At 43.7% G+C, this 19,974-nt stretch overlaps 1 protein-coding gene across 5 annotated transcripts in view; it reads left to right on the plus strand.

Annotated features, from left to right (window-relative positions):
* The window catches only part of DDR1 (discoidin domain receptor tyrosine kinase 1), a 136,463-nt gene extending 124,207 nt beyond the window's left edge, over positions 1 to 12,256 (plus strand). For all 5 annotated transcript variants that reach the window (XM_053722038.1, XM_053722040.1, XM_053722037.1 and 2 more), the window contains 2 exons: positions 712 to 861; positions 9,516 to 12,256. In XM_053722038.1, the coding sequence (XP_053578013.1) occupies positions 712 to 861; positions 9,516 to 9,674 (309 nt within the window). In that variant the 3' untranslated portion in view covers positions 9,675 to 12,256. The remainder of the gene's footprint in view (positions 1 to 711; positions 862 to 9,515) is intronic.
* Positions 12,257 to 19,974: the final 7,718 nt, after the last annotated feature.

Raw genomic sequence — 19,974 nt, forward strand, 5'->3', positions numbered from 1 at the left:
GGGTGTGCATTTGCAGGTGTTTTAAGTCTGCAGGTGAGAGGTTGTGCTGTTTGTGATTGGTTTGACACACTTGCAGGGGCAGGAATAATAAATGCTTTGAAGAGGTTAACTATTTGTGATCAAGCTGCTGATATGTATGTTGTTGAGCATGCATTTGTTAGGCCTTCTGAGAGTTACGTTGGTTTCTAAGTCAGTGCAAGGGTACCTGCGCCTTCAATTTGTGGCGAGCTGAGAATGGCGTAGATTTTGTAAAATTTGCGCGCGTAAGTCCTTACGCCGTATATTGGATAGCAAATTGCGCGTGTTTTGTATGTCAGTCTATGGGCCAAAAAACTACGGGCGACGCCAGAAATCTACGCGCGTAACTTCTAGCTTGCGCCGTATATAGGATACCAAATCCGCACAATTATTGGCGTCGCCGGCTTTTGCGGGCGACGATTTATATCGGATCGACCCCACAATATTTATGTATGTGTGAGTATCTGTGTGTGTTGGTGTTTGTATAGAGATTTGGTTCAGGGAACAGTAGACAGGGCTCATGTCCTAAATTTTGGTGCCAACACTCGCTATAGTTACACCGCTGGCTAAACCTATTTATATCTGGTTATAAATATCTGAAACCTCTGAATTTAATAGAATGTGGTCAATTGTTTTTATTATAAACGCTTATGTTGTTGTTTTGTCTTATATTTTATTTTTTTCCTGGAACAGGGAAAGTTCACAACAGCCAGTGATGTTTGGGCGTTTGGGGTGACTCTCTGGGAGATTTTGATGCTGTGTAAGGAACAGCCATACGGAGAGCTGAATGACGAGGATGTGATAGAAAATGCAGGAGAAGTATTCAGGGATAGCAAGATGCAGGTAAGCACATGAGTAGTAGTGAGAAGGTGCACAGATCATATGGTGTAGTGACAGCTATATGTGTTTAGAAGAATAGCAGAGAGAGACACAGATCAGATGGTGTAGTGACAACTATATGTGTATAGAGGAATAGCAGTGAGAGACACAGATCAGATGGTGTAGTGACAGCTATATGTGTATAGAGGAATAGCAGTGAGAGACACAGATCAGATGGTGTAGTGACAGCTATATGTGTATAGAGGAATAGCAGTGAGAGACACAGATCAGATGATGTAGTGACAGCTATATGTGTATAGAGGAATAGAAGTGAGAGACACAGATCAGATGGTGTAGTGATAGCTATATGTGTATAGAGGAATAGCAGAGAGAGACACAGATCAGATGGTGTAGTGACAGCTATATGTGTATAGAGGAATAGCAGTAGACACAGATCAGAAGGTGTAGTGACAGCTATATGTGTATAGAGGAATAGCAGTGAGAGACACAGATCAGATGGTGTAGTGACAACTATATGTGTATAGAGGAATAGCAGTGAGAGACACAGATCAGATGATGTAGTGACAGCTATATGTGTATAGAGGAATAGAAGTGAGAGACACAGATCAGATGGTGTAGTGATAGCTATATGTGTATAGAGGAATAGCAGTGAGAGACACAGATCAGATGGTGTAGTGACAACTATATATGTTTAGAGGAATAGTAAAGAGAGACACAGATCAGATGGTGTAGTGACAGCTATATGTGTATAGAGGAATAGCAAAGAGAGCCATTGATCAGATGGTGTAGTGACAGCTATATGTGTTTAGAGGAATAGCAAAGAGAGCCATTGATCAGATGGTGTAGTGACAACTATATGTGTATAGAGGAATAGCAGTGAGAGACACAGATCAGATGGTGTAGTGACAGCTATATGTGTATAGAGGAATAGCAGTGAGAGACACAGATCAGATGGTGTAGTGACAGCTATATGTGTATAGAGGAATAGCAGTAAGAGACACAGATCAGATGGTGTAGTGACAGCTATATGTGTATAGAGGAATAGCAGGAGACACAGATCAGATGGTGTAGTGACAGCTATATGTTTAGAGGAATAGTAGTGAGAGACACAGATCAGATGGTGTAGTGACAGCTATATGTGTATAGAGGAATAGTAGGAGACACAGATCAGATGGTGTAGTGACAGCTATATGTGTATAAAGGAATAGCAGTAGACACAGATCAGATGGTGTAGTGACAGCTATATGTGTATAGAGGAATAGTAGGAGACACAGATTAGATGGTGTAGTGACAGCTATATGTGTATAGAGGAATAGTAGGAGACACAGATCAGATGGTGTAGTGACAGCTATATGTGTATAGAGGAATAGCAGGAGACACAGATCAGAAGGTGTAGTGACAGCTATATGTGTTTAGAGGAATAGCAGTGAGAGACACAGATCAGATGGTGTAGTGACAGCTATATGTGTATAGAGGAATAGCAGGAGACACAGATCAGAAGGTGTAGTGACAGCTATATGTGTATAGAGGAATAGCAGGAGACACAGATCAGAAGGTGTAGTGACAGCTATATGTGTATAGAGGAATAGCAGGAGACACAGATCAGATGGTGTAGTGACAGCTATATGTGTTTAGAGGAATAGCAGTGAGAGACACAGAACCGATGGTGCAGTCACAGCTATATGTGTTTAGAGGAATAGCAGTAAGAGACACAGATCAGATGGTGTAGTGACAGCTATATGTGTATAGAGGAATAGTAGGAGACACAGATCAGATGGTGTAGTGACAGCTACATGTGTTTAGAGGAATAGCAGGAGACACAGATCAGATGGTGTAGTGACAGCTATATGTTTAGAGGAATAGTAGTGAGAGACACAGATCAGATGGTGTAGTGACAGCTATATGTGTTTAGAGGAATAGCAGAGAGAGACACAGATCAGATGGTGTAGTGACAGCTATATGTGTATAGAGAAATAGTAGTGAGAGACACAGATCAGATGGTGTAGTGACAGCTATATGTGTATAGAGGAATAGCAGGAGACACAGATCAGATGGTGTAGTGACAGCTATATGTGTATAGAGGAATAGCAGGAGACACAGATCAGAAGGTGTAGTGACAGCTATATGTTTAGAGGAATAGTAGTGAGAGACACAGATCAGATGGTGTAGTGACAGCTATATGTGTTTAGAGGAATAGCAAAGAGAGACACAGATCAGATGCTGTAGTGACAGCTATATGTGTATAGAGGAATAGCAGAGAGAGACACAGATCAGATGGTGTAGTGACAGCTATATGTGTTTAGAGGAATAGCAGAGAGAGACACAGATCAGATGGTGTAGTGACAGCTATATGTGTTTAGAGGAATAGCAGAGAGAGACACAGATTAGATGGTGTAGTGACAGCTATATGTGTTTAGAGGAATAGTAGCGAGAGACACAGATCAGATGGTGTAGTGTTAGCTATATGTGTTTAGAGGAATAGCAGGAGACACAGATCAGATGATGTAGTGACTGCTTAATGTGTTTAGATGAATAGCAGAGAGAGAGAGACACAGATCAGATGGTGTAGTGACAGCTATATGTGCTAAGAGAAATAGCAGGAGACACAGATCAGATGGTGTAGTGACTGCTTAATGTGTTTAGAGGAATAGCAGAGAGAGACACAGATCAGATGGTGTAGTGGCAGCTATATGTGTATAGAAGAATAGCAGAGAGAGACAAAGATCAGATGTTGTAGTGACAGCCATATGTGTTTAGAGAAATAGCAGGAGACACAGATCAGATGGTCTAGTGACAGCTATATGTGTTTAGAGGAATAGCAGGAGACACAGATCAGATGGTATAGTGGCAGCTATATGTGTATAGAGAAATAGTAAAGAGAGACACAGATCAGATGGTGTAGTGACAGCTATATGTTTATAGAAATAGTAGTGAGAGACACAGATCAGATGGTGTAGTGACAACTATATGTGTTTAGAGGAATAGCAGGAGACACAGATCAGATGGTGTAGTGACAGCTATATGTGTTTAAAGGAATAGTAGTGAGAGACACAGATCAGATGGTGAAGTGACAGCTATATGTGTTTAAAGGAATAGCATTGAGAGACAAAGATCAGATGGTGTAGTGATTGCTTAATGTGTTTAGAGGAATAGGAAAGAGAGACACAGATCAGATGGTGTAGTGACAGCTATATGTGTTTAGAGGAATAGCAGAGAGAGACACAGATCAGATGGTGTAGTGACAGCTATATGTGTTTAGAGGAATAGCAGAGAGAGACACAGATCAGATGGTGTAGTGACAGCTATATGTGTATAAAGGAATAGCAGTAGACACAGATCAGATGGTGTAGTGACAGCTATATGTGTATAGAGGAATAGCAGTAGACACAGATCAGATGGTGTAGTGACAGCTATATGTGTATAGAGGAATAGCAGAAGACACAGATCAGATGGTGTAGTGACAGCTATATGTGTATAGAAGAATAGCAGGAGACACAGGTCAGATAGTGTAGTGACAGCTATATGTGTTTAGAGGAATAGCAGGAGACACAGATCAGATGGTGTAGTGACTGCTTAATGTGTTTAGAGAAATAGCAGGAGACACAGATCAGATGGTGTAGTGACAGCTATATGTGTATAGAGGAATAGTAGGAGACACAGATTAGATGGTGTAGTGACAGCTATATGTGTATAGAGGAATAGTAGGAGACACAGATCAGATGGTGTAGTGACAGCTATATGTGTATAGAGGAATAGCAGGAGACACAGATCAGATGGTGTAGTGACAGCTCTATATGTGCTAAGAGAAATAGCAGGAGACACAGATCAGATGGTGTAGTGACAGCTATATGTTTAGAGGAATAGTAGTGAGAGATACAGATCAGATGGTGTAGTGACAGCTATATGTGTATAGAGGAATAGCAGGAGACACAGATCAGATGGTGTAGTGACAGCTATATGTTTAGAGGAATAGTAGTGAGAGACACAGATCAGATGGTGTAGTGACAGCTATATGTGTTTAGAGGAATAGCAGGAGACACAGATCAGATGGTGTAGTGACTGCTATATGTTTAGAGGAATAGTAGTGAGAGACACAGATCAGATGGTGTAGTGACAGCTATATGTGTTTAGAGGAATAGTAGGAGACACAGATCAGATGGTGTAGTGACAGCTATATGTGTATAGAGGAATAGTAGGAGACACAGATCAGATGGTGTAGTGACAGCTATATGTGTATAGAGGAATAGTAGGAGACACAGATCAGATGGTGTAGTGACAGCTATATGTGTTTAGAGGAATAGTAGGAGACACAGATCAGATGGTGTAGTGACAGCTATATGTGTATAGAGGAATAGTAGGAGACACAGATCAGATGGTGTAGTGACAGCTATATGTGTATAGAGGAATAGTAGCGAGGGACACAGATCAGATGGTGTAGTGACAGCTATATGTGTATAGAGGAATAGCAGGAGATACAGATCAGATGGTGTAGTGACAGCTATATGTGTATAGAGGAATAGCAGGAGACATACAGAGCAGAATGTTGTGATAGAGCTGTGTGTGGTCAGTACAGATATAGCAGAGCAGAATATTGTAGTGCGGGAGCTGTGTGTGGTCAGTACAGTTATAGCTGAGAAGGCTACAGTTTAGAGTGAGTAGTAGTGACAGCTGTATGTTGTCAGTACAGGAACAGCAGAAAGAGACACAGAGCAGAATGTGGTAGATACTGAGCTGCGTGGGGTCAGTTAGTGGAGTAGCAGAAAAATACACAGGGTAGGATAGTGTAGTGACTGAACTGTGTGTAGTCAGTGCAGGAATAGTGGAGAGCGACATATAGCAGGATGATGTAGTGTCAGTTTTGGTTGGAATAGTCGTGACTTGGTTATGTGTTGTCAGGAGAAAAACAGAAGAGAGAAAAGGATGAAGGTACAGGGCTGTGCGTCTCATCAGCATATGAAATAGAATACAGAGTGCTGCAGGGGGGGGGGGTAGAAGTGCAGTGGCAGGACTGTGTGTCTCATCAGCATATGAAATAGAATACAGAGTGCTACAGGGGGGATAGAAGTGCAGTGACAGGGCTGTGCGTCTCATCAGCATATGAAATAGAATACAGAGTGCTGCAGGGGGGGGTAGAAGTGCAGTGACAGGACTGTGTGTCTCATCAGCATATGAAATAGAATACAGAGTGCTACAGGGGGGATAGAAGTGCAGTGACAGGGCTGTGCGTCTCATCAGCATATGAAATAGAATACAGAGTGCTGCAGGGGGGGTAGAAGTGCAGTGACAGGACTGTGCGTCTCATCAGCATATGAAATAGAATACAGAGTGCTGCTGGGGGGGTAGAAGTGCAGTGACAGGGCTGTGTGTCTCATCAGCATATGAAATAGAATACAGAGTGCTACAGGGGGGATAGAAGTGCAGTGACAGGGCTGTGCGTCTCATCAGCATATGAAATAGAATACAGAGTGCTGCGGGGGGGGGGGGGGTAGAAGTGCAGTGACAGGACTGTGTGTCTCATCAGCATATGAAATAGAATACAGAGTGCTGCAGGGGGGGTTAGAAGTGTAGTGACAGGACTGTGTGTCTCATCAGCATATGAAATAGAATACAGAGTGCTGCAGGGGGGGATAGAAGTGCAGTGACAGGACTGTGTGTCTCATCAGCATATGAAATAGAATACAGAGTGCTACAGGGGGGATAGAAGTGCAGTGACAGGGCTGTGCGTCTCATCAGCATATGAAATAGAATACAGAGTGCTACAGGGGGGATAGAAGTGCAGTGACAGGGCTGTGTGTCTGATCAGCATATGAAATAGAATACAGAGTGCTACAGGGGGGATAGAAGTGTAGTGACAGGACTGTGTGTCTCATCAGCATATGAAATAGAATACAGAGTGCTGCAGGGGGGGTTAGAAGTGTAGTGACAGGACTGTGTGTCTCATCAGCATATGAAATAGAATACAGAGTGCTGCAGGGGGGGATAGAAGTGCAGTGACAGGACTGTGTGTCTCATCAGCATATGAAATAGAATACAGAGTGCTGCAGGGGGGGTTAGAAGTGTAGTGACAGGACTGTGTGTCGCATCAGCATATGAAATAGAATACAGAGTGCTGCAGGGGGGGATAGAAGTGCAGTGACAGGACTGTGTGTCTCATCAGCATATGAAATAGAATACAGAGTGCTGCAGGGGGGATAAAAGTGCAGTGACAGGACTGTGCATCTCATCAGCATATGAAATAGAATACAGAGTGCTGCAGGGGGGGGGGTAGAAGTGCAGTGACAGGACTGTGTGTTTCATCAGCATATGCAATAGAATACAGAGTGCTGCAGGGGGGGGTAGAAGTGTAGTGACAGGACTGTGTGTCTCATCAGCATATGAAATAGAATACAGAGTGCTGCAGGAGGGTAGAAGTGCAGTGACAGGACTGTGTGTCTCATCAGCATATGTAATAGAATACAGAGTGCTGCGGGGGGGGGGTAGAAGTGCAGTGACAGGACTGTGTGTCTCATCAGCATATGTAATAGAATACAAAATGCTGCAGGGGGGGTAGAAGTGTAGTGGCAGGACTGTGTGTCTCATCAGCATATGTAATAGAATACAGAGTGCTGCGGGGGGGGGGGGTTAGAAGTGCAGTGACAGGGCTGTGCATCTCATCAGCATATGAAATAGAATACGGAATGCTGCAGGGGGGTAGAAGTGCAGTGACAGGGCTGTGTGTCTCATCAGCATATGAAATAGAATACAGAGTGCTGCAGGGGGGGGGGGGTTAGAAGTGTAGTGACAGGACTGTGTGTCTCATCAGCATATGAAATAGAATACAGAGTGCTGCAGGGGGGGGGTAGAAGTGCAGTGACAGGGCTGTGTGTCTCATCAGCATATGAAATAGAATACAGAGTGCTGCAGGGGGGGTTAGAAGTGTAGTGACAGGACTGTGTGTCTCATCAGCATATGAAATAGAATACAGAGTGCTGCGGGGGGGGGGGGAGTGCAGTGACAGGGCCGTGCGTCTCATCAGCATATGTAATAGAATACAGAGTGCTGCAGGGGGGGTAGAAGTGCAGTGACAGGACTGTGTCTCATCAGCATATGTAATAGAATACAGAGTGCTGCAGGGGGGGATATAGAATACAGAGTGCTGCAGGGGGGGTAGAAGTGTAGTGACAGGACTGTGTGTCTCATCAGCATATGTAATAGAATAATAGAATACAGAGTGCTGCAGGGGGGGTAGAAGTGCAGTGACAGGACTGTGTGTCTCATCAGCATATGTAATAGAATACAGAGTGCTGCAGGGGGGGGGGGAGTGCAGTGACAGGACTGTGTGTCTCATCAGCATATGTAATATAATACAGAGTGCTGCGGGGGGGGGGTGAAGTGTAGTGACAGGACTGAGTATCTCATCAGCATATGAAATAGAATACAGAGTGCTGCAGGGGGGGGTAGAAGTGCAGTGACAGGACTGTGTGTCTCATAAGCATATGTAATAGAATACAGAGTGCTGCAGGGGGGGTAGAAGTGCAGTGACAGGACTGTGTGTCTCATCAGCATGTGTAATAGAATATAGAGTGCTGCAGGGGGGGTAGAAGTGCAGTGACAGGACTGTGTGTCTCATCAGCATATGTAATAGAATACAGAGTGCTGCAGGGGGGGGGTAGAAGTGCAGTGACAGGACTGTGCGTCTCATCAGCATATGAAATAGAATACAGAGTGCTGCAGGGGGGTAGAAGTGCAGTGACAGGGCTGTGCGTCTCATCAGCATATGAAATAGAATACAAAGTGCTGAATGGGGTATTAGAAGTGCAGTGACAGGACTGTGCATCTCATCAGCATATGAAATAGAATACAGAGTGCTGCAGGGGGGTAGAAGTGCAGTGACAGGACTGTGCGTCTCATCAGCATATGAAATAGAATACAAAGTGCTGCAGGGGGGGTTAGAAGTGCAGTGACAGGGCTGTGCGTCTCATCAGCATATGAAATATAATACAGAGTGCTGCAGGGGGTTTAGAAGTACAATGACAGGGCTGTGCGTCTCATCAGCATATGAAATAGAATACAGAGTGCTGCAGGGGGGGATAGAAGTACAGTGACAGGGCTGTGCGTCTCATCAACATATGAAATAGAATACAGAGTGCTGCAGGGGGGGGGCGTAGAAGTGCAGTGACAGGACTGTGCGTCTCATCTGCATATGAAATAGAATACAGAGTGCTGCGGGGGGGGGTAGAAGTGCAGTGAGTATATGTGATTGGCATTAGTATATGATTGGCATTAGTATATGTGTGGCATTGGTATATGTGTGACATTAGTATATGTGTGACATTGGTATATGTGTGACATTGGTATATGTATGACATTAGTATATGATTGGCATTACCATATGATTGGCATTAGTATATGATTGACATTAGTATATGATTTGCATTAGTATATGATTGGCTTTACCATATGATTGGCATTAGCATATGATTGACATTAGTATATGATTGGCATTAGCATATGATAGGCATTAGTATATGATTGGCATTAGCATATGATTGACATTACCATATGATTGACATTAGCATATGATTGACAGGAACAGTAGCGTGTGCAAGGGAGAATAAATAGGGCTGTGTATAATCGGTACAGTTGCATTTCTAATGAACTTATTCTCCCTCCTGTAGATCTCTCTCTCTCGCCCACCTCCCTGCCCACTACCTCTGTATGAGCTAATGTTGCAGTGTTGGGCCCGTGACTGCCGGGAGAGACCCTCCTTCCAAGACATTCACTCCGTGCTCACCTCTCACTTCCTCTGCTACTCCAGCGCAGGGGCGAAAGCCTGACTGAAGCACCTTATCCCAGCCAGAAACCTGCTATGTTTATCTGATCCATAAATCTTGTCCCATTGGCCAATCATTTTCTTTATAACAATATTCTCAAAATTCTTATAGTTTCAAAATACTATAATCTCCTTTAGATTGAGCAAAAAGATTTGGGATTAACCATTTTCATCCCATATGCTAGACGGCCATTCATCTCAAGCAGCACCTCTATGGAGTCACATACACTGGATTATGGTCTAACATTTATAGGATGGGAATCACTAACAAAAAACACAACCAATCAGTGAAAGCAATACACCCTTTGGAGGTCTATTCCATGCATTATACAAAGAATACATTTCGAACAGTCCCAAGGGTTAAACACGCAATCATTGTTGTACAAGGGGGGTCCAGAGGGGGTAAGAAGGACAAATGCATCCCAGTGAAAGTTAGCTTTTAATAACAAAGGCTAAACACCCGCCCGAGTCTCTCTTTGGATGTCGCTAAACCACCATCTTTAAAATAATTTACATCTAATGTGCACACCATGCAACTCCCTGCTGCATGTTAACCCCCCAACATAAATGTATGCGAACACCAATATATGCAATAAATATTCATAAATGGTTCAGCCTATATACTGATTACATTGCTGAATACAAGTCTTGTTCACCCCATATAGGTCTTTTTTATAGGATGGAAATTCCAAACCAGCAGCATATTATATATATATAGGCTAATCATTAAAATCTCATTCTATTAACTTAGCATCTTAAATAAAAGAATGTTTTTGCAAATTTGACAAATATCTGCCCAGTTAGATGCTCTATAAACCCCAATAAAGTTGGCTTACTTATCTATAATGTTGTACCAACCACCCCACATGATAGAAAACATTCCAATCTACAATTTATTTTACAGTTTCACAAAATTCTCATTTAAAATCTCTCCGTCCTATGTATTCTATTACTCACAGAGGTAAAATCTACACACTTTATACATAGAAATGAATGAAGGACATATATTAATTCATCTTACCATCTTTGCACTCCAGACATTTCACTGAAATAAGCACTTTTATACTAGTAAGAACGCAAAGTATAGTTTGATTTATTTACAAGTCTCTTTTAAGGCATTTCCACACACCACTGTATTACCACCAATACTAGTATTGAGATTGACTACATTATTTTAAAAAATTAGAGATTAACACTACATACTTTTATTTGTTGATATTGAGGCATAGGGAATTGATCAATACGGATTAAAAAAACAGACGTCAGTATTGCATATCAAGAAATTGTGGTCCTGGACCATATCTCTGTACAAAAATATACGTATGCATCTGATTGCTGTATATCTCTTCATGGTTTCAACAATGAAGCCCTATGGGTAGTGGGAACAGCTTCATTATGAAATTACCCTTACTTTACCATTGTGCATAATTTTTTGTTATTTATGGTTTATCCGTTTTACGGTTGACTACAACCGCTACTTAAAATGGTCGATCACTCCAGTTTCACTATTACCTTTATAAAGCAAGCTGTATATAATATACCTCAAGCTAAACACTGGAAGGTTTATTTGAACCTCACTCCATATCAAAGACCACTCCAAGGATCAGTCAATAGCTATATCATTATCACCCCTATTAAACAAAAGGAATTCCACTCCAAGGATCAGTCAATAGCTATATCATTATCACCCCTATTAAACAAAAGGAATTCTGGTGCAGATAGACAGTTGCTGCAGAACTTCAGAACAAGTTCAAATTGAATGACAATATTCCATATGCTGGGTCTAATTGCCTAGCATTTCGATACTCTGGAAACCACAAATACAATGGAAACAGGTGCACGGAAGAATTAGTAATGAAGATGGATTTTTACATTATCCATATTGGACTTGTTTATGGAGATATATTGATGACATTTCTGCAATAAGAGATTCTTCTTAATTTTGACTATAAGGTCGTCTTTTTTTAAGAAAAAAAACTGTAATATATAAAAAAAAACATTTAAAAAAAATCATGTTATAAATTAAGTGATGGAAACAGCAACTAATAATTGTGAATATATTCTTCTGTTTTAGGGAATAATCTTTAAAGTAGAAGACAGTTTAGCAGGAAAAAAAAAATTAAATGTATAATTTGATTAAAAATAAGACGGTTGTGTGTTAATGTGATAACAAATTTAATTTGAATTTTGGTTAAAATCGATAATCAGCAGGATTTTGACCCAAAGTGACTTTTGATAATCATGAAATTCACAAAACATTGTAAACCTGATTAGACTTTTTTTTTTAACATAGAAAATTACTTTATGTAATTTGGTTAAAATCTACAGTTTTGACTGTAATGTTGGACTTTTGGTTAAAATATAACCTTAATGATTTTGCCACTGCCGAACCCTGATTTTAATGGGTCTGATACAATTGTTTATATGTTATATTCCTATTTCTTGATGTATATATATATATAGATATGCTAATTTAAAGCTTTAATTGAGATTGTTTTTATATGATGTTAATATATAGAGACATTTGCCAGATATTTCACTAATTTGCAGAAAATAAAGATTTGCTTTTTTTAGGGACTTTTAGAAGTGTGTTCATGTACTTTATTTTTTTGGGGGGGGATCTTTCACACTGTACACATTATATTGGCGCACCTGCAAAAGAGGAACTACTAATTAAATTACTTTCAAGGGATTTTACATTTGTTAATGGGGGGCATTAAGTGTTTGATTCAGATAGAGCATGGAATTTTAAACATCTTTCTTATTTACTTCTATTGTCAATTTCCATCTTAATGGGATGAGAGTCCACTGCTTCATTCCTTACTTGTGGGCATTAAGAACCTGGCCACCAGGATGAGGCAAAGACACCCCAGCCAAATGCTTAAAGGGACATTAAACACTTTGAGATGGTAATATAAAATGATAAATTGTATATAATAAAGCAACTCTGCAATATACTTTCATTATTTATTTTGTCCACTTTGCCTGTAATTCCATTCTGAAATTGTGAGCTTTTCAGTTCCTGTTACAAATAGAAGTGCTGAACACTGTTAAATCCAGCACAATCATTGGCTGAACACTCTAGTGGCCTATTTATAACTGACCCTAATTGGCCACAGCAGAGAAGGTAACACAAGTTACAACATGGCAGCTCCCTGTGTATTATAGATACTAAAACTTTACACTTATTTTCTCACTTTTTAAACAACTAATGAAACTTTAAAAAATACATCTACATGTTAGTCATGGACTAATCTTTTATTTGAATGCATTATTCTATCTAGCATGTTTTTAGTGTTTAATGTCCCTTTAAATACCTCCCCCACTCCCCTCATCCCCCAGTCATTCTTTACCTTTCGTCACAGGAGGTTGGCAGAGAAGTGTCAGAGGATTCGGAGTAGTCTCTTATGGAGTGTAGTATTCTTCGAAATGGGACTGGAGTTTTAAGTAGTCTTGTCAGCCTCTCATTGAGAGCATGGGTGAATGTTAGAGTCCGGAGATGCAGGGAGAGTCTTTCTGTGAAACCATCCCGACTCAGATTAACAGCTCCATTAGCAATCAGCGTTGATGAGTTTCGCTGCATGCTTTTCTGCTCTTAAGTCCATGTCAGGAGCAATGCTACTTCCCTGTCACACTTGAAAGGCTGTGTTCCTGTTCCACGGCATAGATTCTGGTAAGATGGTTTTATTTATACACATATGATAATGTAAGAAGACAGGGACACAGTGTGTCTCCTTTTATCTGTATAGAATCAAGGGTAATACCCTCGGAAAGGGGGGTTATTGAACGGGGGGGAATTTGTGCATAATATTATGATTATTGTGTTTAATGCTGTGACATGTGTGAGATGAGGCTTTGTCAGTGTGTGAACAGTCAGTTTTCTTAGCAAGAGATCGACACAGGCCTTTTTTGGCGCGTTTTCTCTCTAGTGCAGGGGCGTTCCTGCATGGCATTCCATGTGACCGGGTGTGGCCTCTTTAACTTCCTCTCTCTTGACCGACGGTTGTAGGAGACAAAGCGGTTTCTCTGTGCTCTGGGTCATAGGAGGTGGTGAGTGCCACGGCCATTGGGATATAAAGTGCCATTTAATTCTATCTAGTCCGCAATAAAGGTGCAAGCTATGGAGGACTCTGATATGTTAGAGGGTACTCCCTCTTTAATTAAACCTAATAACTTTGTCTATTGTGAGGAGGTTCTGGTTGATCCACTTGCTCAACTTTGTTCCACATGCTTTGATAAAATTGCAATATCTAAAAAGAATAATATATTTAGTACAACTGAGTCATCCACCTCTGAGGGTTCTTCTTCCAGCGAGGTGCGTTCCCTACACTCATCTGCGATTGCACATGCAGCTCCCCAGGGCACCACTAATCCTCCTGTGGGAGGGACACTTTGGCCTCCAGATTTCGCTGATCAGTTACAAACGGCGGTTTCTGCGGTCTCTGCCCTGGTAAGCGCAAGCAAAAGGTGAAACATAGCTATCCGTCCCAGGCGTCATCTACTCCGCTGGATGTCTCTGACAGATTATCCGCTGATGAAGGTGACTCCGACTCTTCGGAGGACGTTTTTTCTGGTTCGGAATCGGCGACTACTAGACCTCTGTCTGTGGAGGAGCCAGATTTTAAGTTTAAGGAGTCCATGTTGACAAAGATGTTCCAACTCACGGGTTCGTTTTTAAACCGGCAGCGGCAGTTGCTGCGGTGGCTGGAGCGGCTACCTATTGGTGCGACGCTTTGTCTGCTATGGTCGAGGTGGAGACTCCCCTTGAGGAGATACAGGAACGAATTAAGGCCTTAAGAGTAGCTCACTCGTTCATCTGTGATGCAAATGAGCAGATTATTCACCTGAATGCCAAGATATCAGGTTTTCTGTTCTAGCCCGTAGGGCTCTGCAGTTAAACTCATGGTCCGCTGACATGACTTCCAAGTCTAGATTACTTTCCCTCCCATTTAAAGGGAAGGTTCTTTTTGGTCCAGGCCTGGAGTCTATCATATCCACGGTCACGGGTGGCAAGGGTGCTTTCCTGCCACAGGATAAGAAGAATGTCTACTAAAATGGTCTACCTTTCGTTAGGACAAGTCTCAACGCCAGCAGCCTGCCGCAAAAACAGTGCAGTCCAATGGATCTTGGAAACCAGCTCACTCTTGGAACAAAACCAAGCAGAGCAAGAAGCCCGCTGAGACAAAATCGGCATGAAGGGGCGGCCCCCAATCCATCTCTGGATCGCGTAAGTGGCAGATCTCTTTTTGTGAAGGCATGGATAGGAGATATTCAGGACCCTTGGGTTCTGGAGGTCATAACCCAGGTGTGACAGACCCTTCGGTCAGGACTGAAAGTGTTAACTTTATTTTCTAACCACAAGTGGCTGGCTCCAGCTACAATCTAATTAATGCTTAGCATTCTATTGTTTGATCACCTCCAGAGAGAAAGTGATAAGAAGAGTCAAGAGTGTCTTGTGGTTGAAGTGTTTAAGTAATATAATCCTATTGTATCATGTCAAGGGCGCTTCTCCCTTTTATCTAATGTACAACATTCTTTCAACCCCCATCTGAGGGGGGGTCAAAAACCTGTATAAATCTGTGTGCTGCCTTCAAATAAAGTTGTCATTCTGTTTTAAACCTGAAACTGGCTGGGTTGTGAATTGCTGATTGTCTATGCAGGACATTGTTCATCTGGGGTTAACCCTTGGTACACAGTTGGTACCGTAACATTGGTGGCAAGCGACGGAATGAACCTTATCGCCCAGAAGAGCAACTACACATGCCAGTAACCTCAGGAAGAGGGGGATTATTACAATACTGACTAAGATGGAAAGAGTACCAGGGACAGAAGGAACCAATGGGCCCAGCATAGCAGACAGAACCCCCGCAGAAGCAAGCTTTGATCGGGCGGTTAAAATAAGACTGGCACATTATGGCCCCAACCCATCTGCGGAAATTATCGACCGGGTCATAGCAGCTGTGGAGGCCAACCTACTTCGCCAAAGCGGCACTGCAGCAAACCCAGTGGAAAAGAGAAAAGTAAATTTTGCAGCTTTTAAAAACTTCCTGGAAACAGAAGGAGAGATTGATGGGTACCTTGCGGATTTTGAGAGGCAATGTGCACTACACAAGGTACCCGCAGAGGACTGGGTCATGATATTATCCGGAAAATTATCCGGCCGGGCCAGTGAGGCTTTTCGGGCCATTCCAGATGAGGAAGTCAGGGATTATAATACTGTAAAAGAGGCTCTGCTCTCCAGGTATGCGGTTACACCGGAGGCATACCGGAGACGGTTCAGAGACACTGTTAAATTGGCTGGTGATTCCTACCTTGAGTGGGCATGTAAGGTGCACCGCACAGCAGCTCGCTGGATAGCGGGGTGCCAAGCCGTATCTGGGGAAGAGGTGCTGCAGCTATTCCTGTTGGAACATTGCTTCGACAAGTTACCCGCAGGAGTTCGAGAGTGGGTTCGGGACCGTAAACCCTCCACCCTGCATGAAGCTGCTCGCCTGGCAGATGAGTATACGGATGCCCGCAAACTGGACACTGCTACCACTAAGCCCCCTGCCAGAGTGGAGTACAGACCCCCAGTCACCCCAGCAGCTGCCAGTTACCAACCCCCGGCGCACCGCTATACCACACGGCCTCTGGCCACGAACTACCCTCAGAGAGCCCGGTTCAATTCGCGGGGCTACTCACAACCTATTCGGTGCTTTGGATGTAAGCAACTAGGGCACAAAAGACCAGAGTGTCCCCTAAATGCAGCGAACCAAGCACAGTCCTGGAGAAGACCTGCCGGCGGAATCACACGTAACCCTCAGCCTGCGGCCCGCTACGTAGAGGCGCAAGAATGCTGGAGCATCCTACATGAGGCAGACCTTGTGCAAGCTGCCCACCGGAATAACCGGCAACTGGTTAAAGTGAATGGGAAGGAGGTCAGTGGTCTACGGGATACTGGTGCTACCATGACCTTGCTTCGAAAGAACTTGGTGTCTGAGAAACAGCACACAGGAGACACTGTGGCTGTGAGGGTAGCAGGGGGCACTGTGTTCCGCCTACCTGTTGCTAGGGTGCATTTGGATTGGGGAGGGGGCGCTAGACCTGTGAATGTGGGGGTCATGAAGGATTTACCAGCTGATGTTCTCCTTGGAAATACCTTGGTCCCCCCTTGTTTCTGCCTATGCTCCCATGGGTCCCGCTGATGTTAACCCTGTGACTACCCGTGCTCAGATCCGTGCAGCAGAGACTGACCCCCCTGCTGCTAAGCCCCAGGACGCTGAGCTCAGTAAATCTCTATCCGCTATTGATATGTGGGAGTCACGTTACAATGCGCTGATGAAGGAGAAGAGTCACGTAGAGGATAAAATGGTCACGTTAAATAATCATGTAACAGTGCTAGCGGGAGAGAAGAGGAGTGCAGAGGAAAAAGCACGTTTAGAACAGGAATCTCTGCTAGACAAGCTGCACCGACAGACTGCAGAAAACACCAGCTTGAGAGTGGAACATGAAACATTAAGGACAAACTTAGTGACACTGGAGGAGAAGCTGACGCTGGCTCATAGGGAGGTGCAGCAACTCAAGGGCACCCTATGTCAGTATGAAGGGATTGTGGATACCTATAAAGAGCAGGTACAGAAAACTCGTAAAGAAGCTGATGAGATTTTGAAGGACTGTTTAGCCCTAGTCTGGGCACTGAGGAAGTTGAACCCTTGTTTGTATGGACAGGAATTCTCTCTCATAACGGGAATACAAATGGATTGTCCCAGCAAACTGACATGCCTACCACCCCTTAGTCCGGTCATCCCCAGGTTGACCCGCAAAAGGGTCAAGCCGGGTCTGCCGGAGTGTTCCACAAGGGGGGAGCTATGTGACAGACCCTTCGGTCAGGACTGAAAGTGTTAACTTTATTTTCTAACCACAAGTGGCTGGCTCCAGCTACAATCTAATTAATGCTTAGCATTCTATTGTTTGATCACCTCCAGAGAGAAAGTGATAAGAAGAGTCAAGAGTGTCTTGTGGTTGAAGTGTTTAAGTAATATAATCCTATTGTATCATGTCAAGGGCGCTTCTCCCTTTTATCTAATGTACAACATTCTTTCAACCCCCATCTGAGGGGGGGTCAAAAACCTGTATAAATCTGTGTGCTGCCTTCAAATAAAGTTGTCATTCTGTTTTAAACCTGAAACTGGCTGGGTTGTGAATTGCTGATTGTCTATGCAGGACATTGTTCATCTGGGGTTAACCCTTGGTACACAGTTGGTACCGTAACACCAGGGTTACAGGATAGGTTTCAAGACTCATCCGCCCAGAGGCAAATTCCTACTGTCAAACCTATCATCAAGTCCAGAGAAGAGAGACGTCTTCCTAGGATGCGTAAGGGATCTCTCATCTCTCGAAGTAATCATCCCAGTCCCTCTAGCAGAAAGAGATCTGGGGTATTATTCAAACCTTTTCGTGGTCCCAAAGAAGGAGGGCATGCTTTGCCCAATTCTGGACCTAAAGTGACTAAACAAGTTTCTGTCAGTCCAATTGTTAAAAATGCAGACAATCAGGTTGATTCCCCTAGTTCAAGAGGGACAATTCATGACGACAATAGATTTGAAGGGTGCTTACCTTCATGTTCCAATCCACAGGGATCACTTCAGGTTCCTAAGATTTGCATTTCAGGACCAACACTTCCAGTTTGTGGCCCTACCGTTCGGTCTGGGGACTGCCCCAAGAGTCTTTACGAAGGTTCTGGGAGCACTACTCCTGGTCCAGGCTCCGTCCTGCAGTCTTGTGGAGGAACACTCAAGGGCTCTTCTCCTTCTCTTTTGATCCCACGGATGGAAGATAAATGAAGGAAAGAGTTCTCTGGTTCCCAGCAACAGGGGGGCATTCCTGGATACGATAATAGATTCCTTATCCATGAAGATATTCTTGACAGATCAGAAACGTTGCAAGATTGCATCCAGCGGTCTTGCCCTTCAGACCTCCTCAAGGACATCTGTGGCCAGGTGTATGGAGGTGGTTGGGCTCATGGTGTCCAGCATAGATGTCATTCCATACGCCAGGTTCCATCTCAGGTCTCTTCAGTTGTGCATGTTGAGACAATGGAACGGCAACCACTCAGATCTATCCCAACATATATCTCTGGACATCCGATCGAGGGAATCCCTCTCTTGGTGGATCCGTCTGCGACAACTGTCCCAGGGGACATCCTTCTTGAGACCATCCTGGGAGATTGTGACCACGGACGTAAGTCTATCAGGATGGGGAGCTGTTTGGGGTGCCAGAAAGGCAGAGGGCAGGTGGACTTGAGGAGTCGAGTCTACCGATAAATATTCTTGAACTCCGTTCGATATTCAACGCTCTGAGTGCTTGGCCCCCCCTGGGGTCATCCCGATTCATCAGGTTCCAGTCGGACAACATTACCTCTGTGGCCTACATAAACCATCAGGGGGGAACGAGAAGCTCCCTAGCCATGAGGGAAGTATCTCGAATTCTGGAATAGGCAGAGAACCACAATTGTTCGCTCTCATCGATCCACATTCCGGGTGTGGACAACTGGGAAGCGAATTTTCTCAGCAGACAATTGTTTCATCCAGGGGAAGGGGAAGTGTTCACGGAGATCTGCATCAGATGGGGGACGACGGAAATAGACCTCATGGCGTCCAGATTTAAATTCAAGCTACTCAGATATGGGTCGTGGTCCAGGGATCCCCAGGCAGAGCTGATGGATGCCTTAGTGGTGCCCTGGGAGTTCAACCTACTTTACATTTTTCCACCAACCATTGCCTCTTCTACGTCGTGTAGTGGCCTGCATCAAGCAGTAGCAAGCTTCAGGTATTCTGATTGCTCCATCGTGGCCACGGATAATGTGGTTTGCGGATCTGGTGGGGATGTCATCATCTCCTCCATGGAGGTCACCCTGTTGCAGAGATCTGCTGGTTCATGGTCCATTTCTACACCAAAATCTCGATTCTCTGAGGCTGACTGCGTGGGGATTGAACGCCTAGTCTTAGCCAAGAGAGGATTTTTGGAGAGAGTGATTGATACTCTCATTCAGGCCAGGAAGCCGGTCACTCGGCGCATCTATCATAAGGTGTAGAGGACCTACTTGTCCTGGTGTGAGGAACGTGGATATCCCTGGCACATGATTAGGGTATCCAGGATTCTGGCCTTTCTCCAGGATGGACTGGATAAGGGTCTTGCTGCCAGGTCCTTAAAGGGTCAGATTTTGGCTTTATCTGTATTGTTACACAAAAAGCTAGCAGAGCTTCTTGATATTCAGTCCTTTGTCCAGGCTCTGTCTAGGATCAGACCTGTCTTTAGATATTCTG

The sequence above is a fragment of the Bombina bombina genome, chromosome 7 (assembly GCF_027579735.1).
Source record: "Bombina bombina isolate aBomBom1 chromosome 7, aBomBom1.pri, whole genome shotgun sequence".
Classification (NCBI taxonomy): Eukaryota; Metazoa; Chordata; class Amphibia; order Anura; family Bombinatoridae; genus Bombina; species Bombina bombina.